Source organism: Aythya marila, assembly GCF_965140915.1.
Source record: "Aythya marila genome assembly, chromosome: 27".
NCBI classification, from domain to species: domain Eukaryota; kingdom Metazoa; phylum Chordata; class Aves; order Anseriformes; family Anatidae; genus Aythya; species Aythya marila.
In genome coordinates this window covers 3,514,359-3,529,348 of record NC_139068.1, presented here as the reverse complement: position 1 = coordinate 3,529,348, position 14,990 = coordinate 3,514,359, and the positions used below count along the sequence as shown (strand labels likewise).

Here is a 14,990-nt window from a genome sequence, read left to right as displayed (position 1 = left end):
AGAGAAGCAGTGCTCACCTTGCCTTCCTGAGGAAAGGGAGCAAAAATAAATCCAGGAATAAGTAAGAACATCACAGCTGACACACTGGCAGTGCATCTCATCTCCAAAACTTGACAGAGACCATCTACGTGTAGTGGGTGGGTAGCAGCAGCCTGGTTTCAGGGTGAGACACTGAAGCAGAGTCAAGGTGAAGCCTTGCCACTGATTTGAGGAACCTGTGCTGCAGCCCAAGGGTCTCTGCATCTCCACAGCAGCCACCCTGTCCCACATTTGACTGAAAGTGTCTCTTTTCTCTCCCAGTCCCAGGGAAACCCATCCTGTCTGTGCACCAGACAGAGGAGAATACTCTGCTGGTGAAATGGGAGCCTCCGTTGGATGCTGAAGGCCAGGTGATGGGCTACCGGCTCCAGTTTGGCCGCAAGGATGTCGACCCCCTGGCTACCTTGGAGTTCACAGCCCTGGAGGATAAGTACACTGCTCCCAGCATCCACAAGGGCGCCACGTACGTTTTCAAGCTGGCCGTCAAAAGCCGGGCTGGCTTCGGGGAGGAAGCTGTGCAGGAACTCACCACCCCTGAAGACATCCCCAAGGGTTACCCCCAAATCCTCGAGGCGAGCAACATCACTTCCATGTCGGTCCAGTTTGGCTGGCTCCCCCCCGTGCTGGCCGAGAGGAACGGAGCCATCGTCAAATACACCGTGGCCTACCGGGAAGCCGGTTCTCCCGGCAACCCCCTGGAAAAAGACCTGCCCCCCTCCCCAGAGAACTCGTACACCCTCAACGGCCTCAAACCCAACACCGCCTACGATGTTAAAATCCGTGCTCACACCAGTAAAGGCCCCGGGCCGTACAGCCCGACTGTCCAGTATCGGACGTTCCAGCTGGATCAAGGTAGGACTTACCGGTTTCTCCTCCCTCTCTCTCCTTGTAACCGGGGCTGGTGCCAGGAGGCAGAGAGCTGGAGAGGTCAAGCCAGGCTCAGCCAGGCTCGTGAGTAAATGCAGAGCACTCTGGTTTCACACTCAGTCCCTCAGCTCCTCTCTGCCTTGTGCCAGGTAAGTCCCTTTTACCGCTTTCTTCTAAGTTAAGTCCGGACACCCTTCTTTCACTGGCACCTGAAGTGGGGTGCCAGTCGCTGTACAGGTGGGAAGAGCATTTTCTTCAGCTTTTGCAAACAGCCAAAAGAAAACAAGAAAAATCAGAAAGCCTCAAATGTGACCTGGGATGGGTTTCCTCACCTGAGCATGCTCAGAAAGCCAGCACCTCGTTCCTGCAGCAGCCACCCAGACCCGTAGTGTGCACTGAGCACGGGCAGGGTGAGGGCAAGGCTAAGCACCCTCCCTCACCCTTCCCCAGGGTTAGACATGGGGACAGGGAGCACCAAGATGGACCTTGACAAAACTCAAGCAAAGTGTGGAGGAGGGAGCAAGCCCTTCCATTCCTGCAGCAGCAGCCAGACCCAGACTGGCAGACCCTTTTGCCAGTGTCTGATGTTGTCTTCCTTCTCTTTCTTACTATTCCTTCCCTCTGCTGCCTTTTCTTCTCCTCTCTCCCCTTCCTCCTCACTTTTCTCTCAGCAGTTTTGCCCAAGAACTTCAAGGTGAAGATGGTGACAAAGACATCTGTCCTTCTGAGCTGGGAGTTTCCTGAGAATTACAACTCTCCCACCCCATACAAGGCAAGTGGAAGGGAGAAGTCAGAGCTGTGTTCTTTCTCAGTTTCCTGGGAGTCTTGTCTGTTGGTTTGAATGATAGATTATAAGAGCCAGAAATTCTGAAGCCAGGTCTCAGCTATGGGCAGATAATGGTTAATCATTAGATCAAGGAGGTGTGCTCCTTGAAATCAGGCCTCTTGGCTTGCACTCCTGCCTCTGTTACCAAATCACTACCTCCTTAGGCAAGTTACCACCATTTTCCCATCTCCAGATCCAAATTTCTCTTCTCAGAGAAGTTCTAAGGCCTTGTCCTGTGTGAGACAGAAACTCACCTAGCTCCTATTCCTCTGTTTGCACCAGCTCTGGCAGAGCTGGGTGGAGCACGGCCCAGCCAAGTGCCTTATGTTCCCTGCAAACCAAAGCAAAGAGGAGGAGGGAGCCTGGTTGATCAAGCAGTATCTGTCTTGCTCATGGTACATCTCTGCTGCCTCTTCACCTCCCACAGATCCAGTATAACGGGCTGAATGTCGATGTGGATGGCCGCACCACCAAGAAACTCATCACCAACCTGAAGCCCCGGACGTTCTACAATTTCGTTCTCATGAACCGGGGCAATAGCATGGGCGGCCTGCAGCAGAACGTGGCTGCCTGGACTGCTGCTGACATGTTATCCAGGAAGCCAGAGGTGACCCACAAGCCTGATGCTGATGGCAACGTGGTGGTGATTCTCCCAGATGTGAAGAGCTCCGTGCCTGTCCAGTAGGTTTCTGATAAAGTACAGACTTGGTCTGCTCACTTCATGGTGCAGGGTGCCAGAGTTCGTAGCACAAACCAGCAAGGATAGTGGCAGAGAGTCTGTTCCCTGCGTTTTCAGCCTTGCTGGATTCTGTCTTTCGATGCCACTTCCCAGGGTTAACGGGTTGCCACAGGAATCCAAAGGGAGGCATTTTACATGGGGCTGTCACTGAGTCCAAAAGCAGCAACAACAACTGTGCAAAATTACAAATAAGGGGCTTGCTGGCTTGGTCGGTGGGGCTGTGTGGGCAAACCTAGCCTCCCACCATCAGTATGTGCACTCTCTCCTTCTGTGGCTGATGGAAGGAGATTCAGTCCTCCCATTTCTTCTGATTATTCCCAACTTTTAGGGCTTACTACATTGTGGTGGTGCCTCTGAGGAAGTCCCGTGGAGGGCAGTTCCTGAACCCCTTGGGCAGCCCTGAGGAGATGGACCTGGAGGAGGTGAGTGTGGGTGAGACTGAAACCAGGTGTAGAGAGAGATCAAACAGCTGTAGTGGATGTGTTGGTGACCTGAGATCCTGGGAAGGGTGGGTTTGGGGCATGCAATCCACGTTCTGAACAGCTAACGTGAGGTTAGTTTGAGTGGTGCAGTTTGGCTGTCCCTCCTTTGTGTTCCCTGAAGGTGCTGAAGGCATCAGGGCTCTCACACCGTTCCCTTGCTTCCTCCAGCTCGTTCAGGACATTGCCAGGCTCCGACGCCGCAGCCTGCGTCACTCTCGTCAGCTGGACTTCCCCAAGCCCTACATCGCTGCCCGTTTTCGCTCCCTCCCTTCCCACTTCATCCTGGGGGACATGAAGCACTACGACAACTTTGAGAACAGAGCCCTGGAACCAGGGCAGAAATACGTGATCTTCATCCTGGCAGTGCTCCAGGAACCCGAGGCAGTAAGTGCCGCCTGCTTTCCCTCACCCTCCTCAGATGCTCGCGACCCTGCTGTCCCCCTTACCGACCAGAGACAGCAGCTGCAGGGGCATCTCTCTTGTGAGCTGCCAGCAGGTCTTGTGCCCTCCTGGCATCCTCCGTGACTCTCTTCCACCAGATGCCAGGGCTTGAGGGTTTTTTTTTCTCTGCAGAGGCCTTCCAGTCCAGCTGCAGAGCTTTTGCGTGCGGCTATCAGAGCTGTTTGTGCTTGTGTCTGCATACAGCAAATGTGCTCTTCTGTGCAGACAACAACACAAGCATCTTGTGCACCGCTTCTGCGTTTTGCCCGTCTGCTTAGGCAGGACTTGCTACATTTATGGCTCCAGCCTTGAGATCAGACTGGGGGATCCCGATCTGTTAGCTCAGGAGTACACTCGAGTGTGGAGATCCCTGGGTCAAACCCCTTTACAGAGAGCAATTTCTTGTAAAGGCTGTCCCTGTCCCTGTATTCCTTCGGGCAGTGACCCCAGACATCCTGCTTTGAGAGCAGCCTGTCACATGTACCGGTTATTAAAAAGTTCCCCACCAAGCAGAAAGGGGAGAGGTGCTTTTTTATGGAAAAGCAGATGTGCTCTCTGCTCATTTTACCACTTCAGTACAGCTGATTTCAGTGATGTTGTACCTGGCTTTATGAAAACAACTATTTTAATACTTACCTGTCCTTCCTCGTGAACAATAGGAAGCATTCTAATTCTTTGTTGCTTTTAAATCCCCCTGTGGAATAGGGGGATTTCAATAGCAGGGAGCTATTTGAAATTAAGGGTTTTCAGTGTTGTTTTTTTTTTCCAAATAAATATTTAGTTGCGTATTTGATATTAAAGGATTAGGCTGACACGCCTGTGAATGGGTTTCTCAATCGGATTACTGCAGCTTGCGGTAATTTCTTCTTTAGAACAAGGTACTGCACGCTCACTCAGGACAGTCTGGAATCACTGCAGCTCCCTCCTGTGTAGCAGAATTTCAGTCTTACTGAGAGCTGGTAGAGTTTCAAATACCCCAAGCTAAAGCTCATGTTCTTTTCCTGTCCCAGACTTTACACTTGTACCAGGGCTTAACAGTTCTCCTTGGTGCACTTCATTTTCAGCAGTCTCTATAAAATGGGGATGCATCATTCCTAGGAATGATAGAAAATTGTAGCATTCATGAGAACGAGTGAGCAATGCTTGTTAGTTAGGACTCTGGTGGGTTTGAATGTGATTTTCTCAAGAGCACAGCTCATTGCAGAGAGCAGAGGTGACATTACAGTTTAGTTTTTAATGTTTAATTGTAAGGGATTTTGTAAGTCACCAGACCAGACTGTTTCTAAGCACTATTTTTTGGTTCAATCCCTTCCCTCTTTCCCTGTAATCCCATCTGACTGATAAAATCCAGATGGTGACATGAGAACTTGACAGAAGTGTTTGTGGGATTGTGGAAATGGAGAGGTCTTTGGGATGTGCTGGAACAGAGGCACAATCAACTTTTTTAAAATCCCCTTCCTGGCTATAAGAGTAGGTGAGCCACAGGCATGAGCCAGCCTAAAACTTCATGTGAATATTGTCTTTTAATGGTCTGTCTTGCCTGAAGTGTTGGAGGAGGAAAATACCTGTCACAGGGACACTCACAGACATATTTTTTCTGTAGGCTGAAGAGGTTATTTTCTCTGTTATCACTTAGGCTGTGCGTCAGAGAGCCCACACCCTCTACAGCAATTTCTCTTCCATAATGTTTAGCCATTCTTTTCGGCCCCCATTCCCTCTCTGAAAACTGTTCCACAATCATCCCTGTCTTCCAGACTTTTGCTGCCAGTCCTTTCTCCGACCCCATCCAGCTGGACAACCCCGATCCGCAGCCAATCATCGATGGAGAGGAAGGGCTCATCTGGGTCATCGGGCCCGTCCTGGCCGTGGTGTTCATCATCTGTATCGTCATTGCCATTCTGCTCTACAAAAAGTAAGAGATGCTTCTTGCCCAGAGCTGTGATCATACTCAATGTCTCCAGGAATAACACCTAAAGGGAGTTTTCTCCTCGGTCCTGAAGTTGTCAGCTGGGGGTCAAATCCTCCCACCAGCACCAGAGAGGAGTCCTGAGGCAGAAATGCTGAAATTGAAGGTTCTGGCTGAAACAGGAAAGATGAGTAGTGGGTTGCCAGGACCTGCTGCTTCAGCGTCTACCCCACAGCACTCTCAGTAAAGCTGAGCTTGCCTGAGTGTTGTGGCATACGTGCAATGAGTTTGTTGGGTCACTTGCCTGTCTCCCCCAAAAGACAGGGTCAGAGCTGCAGCCCTGGGCTCCCCTTTGGGTGCTGTGTGTGCAGCAGGGGTGATGCAGAGAAGCACCTTTGTGCTGGGGATTGGCAGAGACCTCCTGTGTTGTCAGGCTGCTTTTCAGCTGGAACTGAGAGATGAGCAGCAGCTGGGGGTGTAGTGTGACTCTGCAGGAGAGAAGAGTGAGCAGCCCCTGGAAACGTCTCCTTTTTCCTTGGATTTCTGAGCAGCTCGTGGTGCGTGCTTGGGGACAGGGCACACACAGGTCACACTGTGCAGCAAAAGAGGACAGGAAGGGAAGCAGATACTGAGTAAAATGGATCAAGAAAAGGGGCAGGATGGCAGCTCTGGCCAGTGCAAGGGTGTCCTTAGCTGGGACACCTACCCAGTATGGAATTCAGTTAACCCCACATCATCTTTCATCTGCACAGGTGTGTTTGCTTATGCACCCCAGCATGTTTGAAGTTGCTGGACACACACAAGTGCTCGGGGGACCAGGGACTCAGGTGTTCCTTGTTGGTGCTCATTAGCACTGATCTAACTGGGGAATCATTACTAGTCCTACCTTCCAACTGCATTGCCAGGGTTAGAGCTGAGCAAATGTTTCTCCCTTCTCCTACAATTCCTTTCTAATCTGAACATTTGTCTTGTCTTCTCTCCACTTACTGCTTTCCTGGACAGCAAGCCAGACAGGTAAGAGCTCCAGATTTGCCATTTACTAAGGTTCTTTCTTTAATGGGCTGGCTGTGTGTTCGACAGTATTTATCATCTCTGGTGATGGGGCTGTGTCTGTACGGTTTCTACTGTTAGATCTGTCCTAAAGGACACCCTGTGTTAGAGTAGCGCAGGGCCATATTTGAACTGGGACAGAAAAAGCAAAGAAATCCCAGCTTCCTCCTGCTTGTCCGTTCCTAAATATAATGGCCCTTTCTCGAGCTGAGCAGCAGTGACAGTAAGCGGCTCATAAAACGTTGAGTTAATGGAGCAGAGAAACACCCATTTGTGTTGCAGTCAGAGGTGAAAGCGGGTTTTCTCCATGTCTGACTGCTCCATGCAGGCTGTCCCTGAGCTGCTGGCACGCTGGAAACAGAATCTCACCAGCTGAGCTGTCCTCGCCCCATTGCAAAAGCCATTCCTGCCCCATCAGCCAGGGACTTCTAACAGAGTTCGCTTCTAACTGCAGAGTGAGACTTATTTCGAACCATTTACAAGGCCGGGAGAGCTTTCACTGAAAGTAACTGATGGGTTGAGCCAATGAACTATTAACGGCAGTTTCAGAACTGCGGCAAAAATAAACTGCTCCCAAACTGCAGAGTGGTGTAATTCCAAAACGCTGCCCCATGCAGTGCTGGCAGGGCTCACGCTACTTCTTCTGGCTATTAATGACATTAAGAGGCAGCTAACAATGTGCTGAATAACCTCCTCTCTGCCTAAGCAATTACCGTTATTGCTGCAGGCGTATTTCAGGAGGCATCTGCACAACCCAAGCAGGAGAGGTGAGGAGCACTACAGCCATCTTGCTGGAAGGGCCAGGACAATATTTGCAAGCCTTGGGGTGTGGGTACCCGTTCTCTGCCCACTGGAGAAGTTCTGCTTCCAGCAGCTTGTCACTATTCCCTTGCCAGAGGTTATCACCTCCTCAGATCAGCACTGGGCTTTGCTTCCAAATTCTTTTCAAGGAGAATGAGCCAGGTCAGCAAAGACTTTTAAAGTGCCTCAGCTAACCTAGCCCATTTTGAGGGAAATATATTATGAAGCACTCATATGTGCAGCTCAGCTGGCACGTTGGAGCAGGCTTCAGCTTCTGGCAAGGAGGTGAGAGAGATCACAGCAGGCACAGCTGTGATCAGAGAAGATGTGTCTGTGCTGGTTTTGAAACCAGATTTTTAGGGTTCTGTAGATCAGCGAAGATTGAAAACCACTGCTCTGACTTCTCTGTCTGCAGCAAGGCACTGAGAACTCCCAACAAGCCAACAGAGAAATAGCAGTACTTCATGTCCAAGGTCACGACCAGGAGATTCTGTACTTTTCCAAATGATTATGTTGGCTCTAGTTCTTTCAGGCTGCAAGTGGCTTGGCCAGAATTGGAACACTTCTACTTGCAGAGCTCTGCAGAGTTCAGGGGAGGCTGTTCAGGGAGGCTGAGGTGTGAGTTCACAGTACCTCAGCTGCTCCTTGTTGCTTATCTGTACGCCTGCTGTGTGAAGGGGAAACTTCCAGACTTGGCTGAAAGCTGCTGGGCACTTGTAAAATCCCATCAAATACTGCACCAACAAAACATTCCAAACCTCATCCCTTTTCTGATGCGTTTTATGTAACTTACATCCTTGTTCAGGACGTGGCTGTACCTGGCCCTGATTTATGTGGGAGCTATACTTGGGCCTCAGTGTGGCCTGTGTAGCTGAGAAGACTAATTGGTCCGTAAGCTAAGAGGCTCTGTTTTTTTTTATTTATTTTTTTTTAAGCAAACGGAAAGATTCAGAGCCACGGACAAAATGCCTCCTGAACAACGCTGAGATCACCCCGCACCACCCGAAGGACCCTGTGGAAATGAGGCGCATCAACTTCCAGACTCCAGGTAACCAGCTGCAAACCAGCCTCCCTCCCTGGGAAGGCAGGAGTGGAGCAACTGCCCTTTCCTCAGCCCCTTCCTGCCAGGCTGCTGCCGAGCTGCTGCCTTTGAGACCCAGAACTAACCTGGGATGCAGCCGAGGAACCTCCAGCCTTGTCTGTGCCAAGCACGACTGCTGCAAGAAACCTTTGCTGGGAAACCGCAAGGGCCTTGCAGACTCCACCCAGCAATTGTGGGGCAGGAAGAAGGGCTTTTCTGCAAATCCAGCTAAATTGCTGCGTTCTGGGCTAAGTACACAGCTGCGAGTGCCGTGGCCGTGCCGTGCTTGCCTGACCATCACGGCGCCGTGCCTCGTGCTGGGAGAGCCCTGGGGTGTGAAGGTGAAGCATGGCAGGCTGCCCAGCACACACCGCTTCACCCACACCTGTAACGGGTGCTTTCTGCACACACCCCAAAACGCTCCCCTCAGGCTCCAGGCCTGCCCTGCGGGTTGTGAGGACAGAGAAAGGCAGCTGGGTGCTTCATGCAGACGAGGCAGCATCTCCTTGGGTAGCGTAGCTGCCGAGCTAGCGTGGCACTGCACCTAACTCCTGGCCAGAGAGGCCCGCTGCACCCTCCCTTCTGCACACGGGTGTCCCCACGTACCTGCATGCCCAAGCTGCCTGCATGGCACCTCTGCAAGCCACCAGTGACACGGCCCAGCCCGGGCACATCCTCGGACACACAGGTGGTGATGCTGAGCGGTGCCTGCGCACTGGTACGCACCTCTGCTTCCCAATTCCTGGTGCTGGAGGATTTGGAAGGGAATTTGTTGTGCTTTTGGGGGCTGGCTGTTGTTTTCGGTTTGTTTGTTGTTTTTTTTTTATTTTTGCTGTTTTGTGCTTGTTAGTAATGTTTCTGCAGCTCCTGTTTCCCCTTCCCATCCCAGTCCTGTCCTTAGCGTTGTCTGACTTTTCTTAGGGTGAGACTGGCGAGTTGGTAGGTGCCCAGAGCGCAGGGATCTTTGGGGCAGCACTGAACTGAGCGTTTCATATCAGAAAGCTAGGAACAACCCATTGGTATGAGTCCAGGCTTAGGAAGATTAAGTCTCAGCTAAGGGATGGAAGCGGGTTTAATCCAGCGTGCAGGGACTGAATGCAGAGCAGCTGAACTGCAGCTGGGTCCCAAAATCAGCTCTTACCCAGAGGTGCTCTTGCAGGAGAGTCCGAAGGCGTTTGAGATCTGCAGCAGGAGGGCAGGCTTCTGTCTCCCTGAGCATGCAAGGGACTGAGCAGGGCACTGCCTGGAAAGCTCGAGAGGATCCTGCTGTCCCAGCTGTTCTGCCCTTTGTGTGAGCAACTTATTTTGATCCCCATTGCAGCTCAGCAGCAGTTCGCAGATGGCTGGGTTCCCTGATACATCCTGGGTACAAAGAAGAATTCCCCGTGGGAGTGTTCAGGTTGGCCACTGGGTCTGAGACCCAGGAGAAGGAGCTGCGCTCTGCCATGTGAACCCGATGCTGGGATAAAAGCAAAGATACAGGATTGTGGCCATCTGGGTTAGCCCGGATGCTAAGAAGCAGCTGGGAGTGCTGCTTTGGGTGTTCCCTGAGTGCTTCTCCCCGTCCTCGCAGGATTGCAGAGCCAGCTCAGGACGAGGCGCTCCCTGGCCTCTGTTAATGAGATCAGGAGGTGACTGAGCCTGTCTTGTGTTGCCCGTGCTGTTCTGGTCACGCTTTACCTCTGAATTCTTGACCTAAGAGGCTCGCAGAAGGTAGCTAAGACCTGCAAGCCTGCCGTTCAGACTCCGCTAGGCAAAGGTCTGCAGATCTCAAAAGACTGCCAGTTTTTGTCCCGTGTAGCTTTAAAAAGACGCTGCCAACTTTTCTTTGTAACGTTATTGAGCCAAAGCTGGCTGGTTTACCATGCTCCCGGGTTTGTAAAGCAGGATGAGGTTTGAAGGGATTTGGGAGAGCTGGTCGCCCGCCTCCCGCACGGCTTCGATAGCAGCCGGGTGGAAATGGAAATAGGAAACGGATGGGAATGCAGAACTGGAGGTGTGTCGGTGATTATGGGGAGGTTGTGGTGCAGTCTGCAGGTGGGAGAAATGCAGAATATTTGACTTGAGTCTGCAGTGCCTTAGGAATGGCCCCTGGGCTCTTCTCCAGGCAGGTGTCCCGGGGGCAGCACGCAGAGGGTCTCTGTCCCGTCCCCAGCAGCAAAACAAAAGGGGGGGGGACACAGGAACAGGAGAGTGCATGAGCATCTCGAGGGAACAGCACATCTTAGTGATCCTGTCCTTGCCTAATCAGCACAAAGAATAACTTTCTTTTCCTCTTTAGATTTATGTTGATTTTTTTTGTTTTGTTTTTCGTTTTTTTATTAGCATGAAATTTTTTAAAAAGTGTATATTTTATTTATTTATTTTTTTTACTGTTTTCTGCAGATTCTGGTCTGAGCAGCCCTCTCAGTGACCCTGAGTTTGACTTTGAAAGTTAGTTCCTGTGTGTTTTTGTTCCTGTTGGTTTCATTTTTTCCCCCATAATTATTTTTCCCTCTTCTGTCGCTTTCCTTTCCAATTCCGTTTTGTTCCTGTTTTGTTTTTTTGCTTTCTTTTTCTTTTTTTTTTTTTTTTTTTTTTTGCTGAACTCTCTGTATCCCTGCAGTGTTTGCCCATCTCATCCCTTTTCTGTGCCATCTGTTTGTCTGAACTGTGCTTCCAGTTTTACAGTACCAAACAACAGGCCTCTTGCAAGACGGGGATAGGAGCAGGAGCACAAGAGCAGAGCCCCCGGTAGCGGTGTGAGACTCCCTCCTCCTGTGGCTCTTTTGCTTTGTCAGGAGAAAAACGGGGGTTTCAAGGCTTCTTTTTTCTCCCCATTGTCGACGATGTTTCATTTCAGAAGCTTGCCTAAATGTCCCTCGTCCTTATCCACGGGTAGAAAGCAATCTTTTGTGCAGCAGTGTGTGAGCGTTGTGTGCGTGCGTGCCCGTGGTGTTGTGTTCGTCGCTCTGTAACGCGGGGAAGGAGGAAACCGTGGCTGCAGCTGACGACCTCCTCTCTCTGGAGAGAGCCACGCAGGCACCTTTCCATGTCTGCCGAGGACAAGAGCCATTTCCCATCTGTGGCAGGTGTCTGTTCCTTGGCACCGACTTGTTCCAGGCGCACAAAGACCAGAGGCCTCTCCACGGTCCTCCACACCCGTGGGTTTCGCACGGAGTGCCATCCAGCCGCGGTTATTTTGCAAGGATAAATGGGCTCCGGCCCGTGGAACAGCTGTTAGGGTGACGTTTCTGGTGAGTTGGCTGGTGCACAGAGAATCAAGTCTTTTGTGAGAAGATTAGAGAGATTCAAGTGATTGAAATGGTAGATGAGACCGGCTCTGAAAGACTTCATCCCCATTAGAAGCCAAGATCCCAGCTTTGCTGGGTGGTGCTGGTTTGATTTTTTTTGTGGGTTTTTTTTGTTTGTTTTTTTTTTATGCTGGGCAGGGAAATAGATACGAGATTTCAGCTGACAAATGTGAAGAACCACGGGTGCTGCTTGTGTTCAGAGACGTGAGGGCTGGGGCAGTTTTCTGAATACTTGAATCCCAACACTGGTCTCTTTGGTGCTGAATGCTCCTGCCAGCACTGTCCCAGTCCACCTGCCACCTCCGTCACCCCCTTTATGGTAACACAGAGGGGTCTGTGTGTTTTTTAAGCCAGGCTGATCCTTCCGCCCATGGCAGCGCTCCCTCTGCCACCCTGGCTGCTGCGGGAGGTGGTGGGGTGGCAGCCCCACAGGTAGCCAGGAGCTGAGCAGAGGAACCAGTGAGCCATTTCCCTTTGTGGCTAAAAAGAATTAGGGAATCAAAGCAGACAAAAGAGAAGCTGCTGCAGCTGGCAAAGCAGAGCCGGACATAGCAGCCTCCTGGACCTAATGGGAACCCCGATACGCTTGGCATTTTGACCAGGAAAGTGTTTATCACTGCAGAAGTTTCCGTTTTTTTTTTTATTATTATTACTATTACAAAGAATCCTAGAAATCAATCCGACAAGGGGATTTTTGTCCTTAGCAGCAGCAAAACAAGGCAAGTTCCCATCAGCCAAGTTCTCAGCCAGCGTCTGCTCGCAGCAGGTGGGAGGCGGGGGCAGGATGTTCCCCAGCACGGAGGCAGAGATGGTTTTCAGAAGCTGGTCCCACTGATGATTTTTCATCAAGTTTTTATGAAGGCAAGTTGTGAAATGCCTTCCAAGGGGACGTGACTTCTCTTTCCAGACTGGCACAGCAGGCCTTGCCCGTACAGCCTGCATGCTCGAAGGGAAGGACACTCACTGCTCTGCGACTTCAGAGCCAAAGAGCATCTCACCTGATGTTTTTTTTTTTTTCCTTGCTTGTTTTTATGGGGTTTCCTGGTTGATGTTAGCTTTTTTTTTTTTTTTTTCTTACAACATTCATGTCCACTGTTTGGGATTTTATCTACACCGTTGTGTTTCTAATCACATACCAGCAAAATAATGGAGGTTTTTGCAGCAGTCAGGTGTGGCAGCTGGGAAGGAGTCAGTGAGGGGGCGACCCGCAGAGAGCTGGAGACTTCTTGAGGTGCCAGAAGTTGTTCTGAGTAGGGCTGGGCTCTGCTGTAGTGGTACAGCTCAAGGTACGTTTGCTGCCCTTACGTTCAGAGGCAGAAGGATGGGAACTGGGCAAACTGTTCCTAATATTAAGGTGCTTTGACCTCTGGTATCCCAGTACTGTCCTCCCTTCCCAGTGAGGGCAGAGAGATGACCGGTTCCTCCACAAGCCCCCAGCCTGCACCCAGTGCCGGGTGCAGGGTGGATGGCTGCCACCTTCCAGTGGGAACCCAAGGAGAAATCCTTCTCTAGGTGGAACAGGCTGCAGGACAGCAAGAGTGGGAACTTCTCCTTCGTGAGCTGGGAGAGTTTCTGCCCTGATCACCAGCAGAACAGAGCGCAGCCAGTGCAGCCTCCAGAACACCTCAGGGTTCTTTTTGTGGGCTTTTTTTGGTCTATTTCCCCCCTAGCCCTTCTATTTTCAGCCACGCTTCCTTGTGCTGAAAATAGACGCCTAGTTAGCTTAGAACAAAACGTTGGAGTGGTGCCTCAGGTCCCCGCTCTGGCAGACTCATCCCGTCCCCAGGCCTGGGGGAGGCAGCGTCTCTTGAGGACTCACTGTAAAACTGAGGACGTCACGCTTGCTTTGCCATCTCTGTGCTGATATTTCAGAGTATCTGACCATGCTGCTGCCACCGCCGCTGCTTTGTCACACACCAACACCCACGGGGCTCGAAATTCTCCCTGGCTTCCATCTCTTCTCCACCCCGAATCCTTCTCATTGGGGGCACTGCCCAGGGCTTTTCGGCATGCTGCTCTCCTTGCCTGGCCGCTGCCATCCGTAGCGGCATCGGCTGGCAGACAGCATGGGAAGCCTCTGGAAAAACACGATCCAATGCAGATGAGCAAAGCATGGAGAGCTTTTCCACCTTGATTGGTAGCGTAGCTAGTGCAGAGGGTAGGACGGGAAGGATCCCTGCTCTTTGCAGAGCTCCAGCCGCTCCTCTTGGAGCGGGTTGTGCAAATCGTACTGCAGGCACACGGACAGCTCTGCCTTTAGGCACACAGACAGCTCTGCCGTAGGTGCTCAGTCCCATTTGTGGCTGAGATGTGCCCTGAGGCTGGTGTAGCGTGGCCCTCGCTGCCAGGATCTTCTCAGAGAAGACCGAGTCTGCTCTTTGGCAGCTCAGCCTCAGTAAGAGCACAGCTAGTGTTGGTTAAAACTGCAGGGGAACTGGGGCCATGAGGCATCGGGCTCCCCAGAAAATTGTTTCCCATTCCACAGACTGAGAAAGGGGCAGGAGGATCTTTGTCCCCCTGTCACAAAGGTAATGAACAAATCCCCAGCAGAGGTGGCCGGCCAGGTCGGTACATCCTACCTGCAGCTGGAAAAGGGAGGGTGAGGACAGAGCAGCACCGGTGGGCTGCAGGCTGTGCTCTACAGCATCCTCTGCAGCCCAGGAGCAGCAAGAGGAGCCAGTACCTGACTTTTCCCTACCTGGCTGTGCTCCTGCAGCCCTGAATGCTAACCCCACTGTGCCCATGAGCTCACCGAGAAGCTTACAGAGCCAGCGTTGTGCAAAGGACAATTCCTGAAAAGCCTCCCCTGCTTCCTCCCATCTGCATTCCCTCCCCCTGCCCCACATCGCCATGGGTGGCTGGATCCCTGCCCCTTCCCTTCTTTTGTGTTGGAGTTTGTTTATGATCATTGCGGGTGCTGTAACATTTGCTGCGTAGGTTCCTCTGGCAGCGTTTGCTCATTTTAAGTCCACTATTGGAATTGCTAACATGCATCTGCTCTTTGGATTTTCCTTTTTGTTTTGCTCTGATTTACACATTGAAAATGGGGCCATCACGGAAACACTCATGTTACTGTTTTTTTTATTTCCTTGATTTTTAATTTTTTTTACTTCCAAGGACACAATTTCGAGCCCTGAATTCTTCTCTTCTAACCTCCCTACTTTCATTGCAGATCTTACATTGTAATTTATTTTCTTTTCTTGTTTCTTCTTTCTTATAAAATGTGCAACCGTTGTGAATTTTGGTTATTATTAAATGAGATTCTTTTCCTGCTGTCTTGTCTTTTAGGTATGCTCAGCCACCCACCAATCCCTGTTTCCGAGCTGGCTGAACACACAGAGCATCTCAAAGCTAATGATAACCTGAAATTATCCCAAGAGTATGAGGTATGAGCAAGAGTGAGTGCTGTGCATGGGTTTGCAGAGACAGGAAATTAGGAAATTCAGACAGGCCCTCATCCAGATA

The 14,990-nt window shown here is 51.0% G+C and overlaps 1 protein-coding gene across 10 annotated transcripts in view; it reads left to right on the top strand.

Moving 5' to 3' along the window:
* PTPRS (protein tyrosine phosphatase receptor type S) overlaps positions 1–14,990 on the top strand; it is a 151,095-nt gene that overhangs the window by 120,746 nt on the left and 15,359 nt on the right. For 5 of the 10 annotated variants that reach the window (XM_082779986.1, XM_082779984.1, XM_082779989.1 and 2 more), the window contains 9 exons: positions 301–891; positions 1,581–1,678; positions 2,160–2,413; positions 2,800–2,893; positions 3,122–3,337; positions 5,149–5,306; positions 8,087–8,199; positions 10,618–10,665; positions 14,814–14,911. In XM_082779986.1, coding sequence (XP_082636112.1) covers positions 301–891; positions 1,581–1,678; positions 2,160–2,413; positions 2,800–2,893; positions 3,122–3,337; positions 5,149–5,306; positions 8,087–8,199; positions 10,618–10,665; positions 14,814–14,911 — 1,670 coding nt within the window. The remainder of the gene's footprint in view (positions 1–300; positions 892–1,580; positions 1,679–2,159; positions 2,414–2,799; positions 2,894–3,121; positions 3,338–5,148; positions 5,307–8,086; positions 8,200–10,617; positions 10,666–14,813; positions 14,912–14,990) is intronic. The other 5 variants (XM_082779991.1, XM_082779993.1, XM_082779990.1 and 2 more) reach the window with 3 other exon arrangements.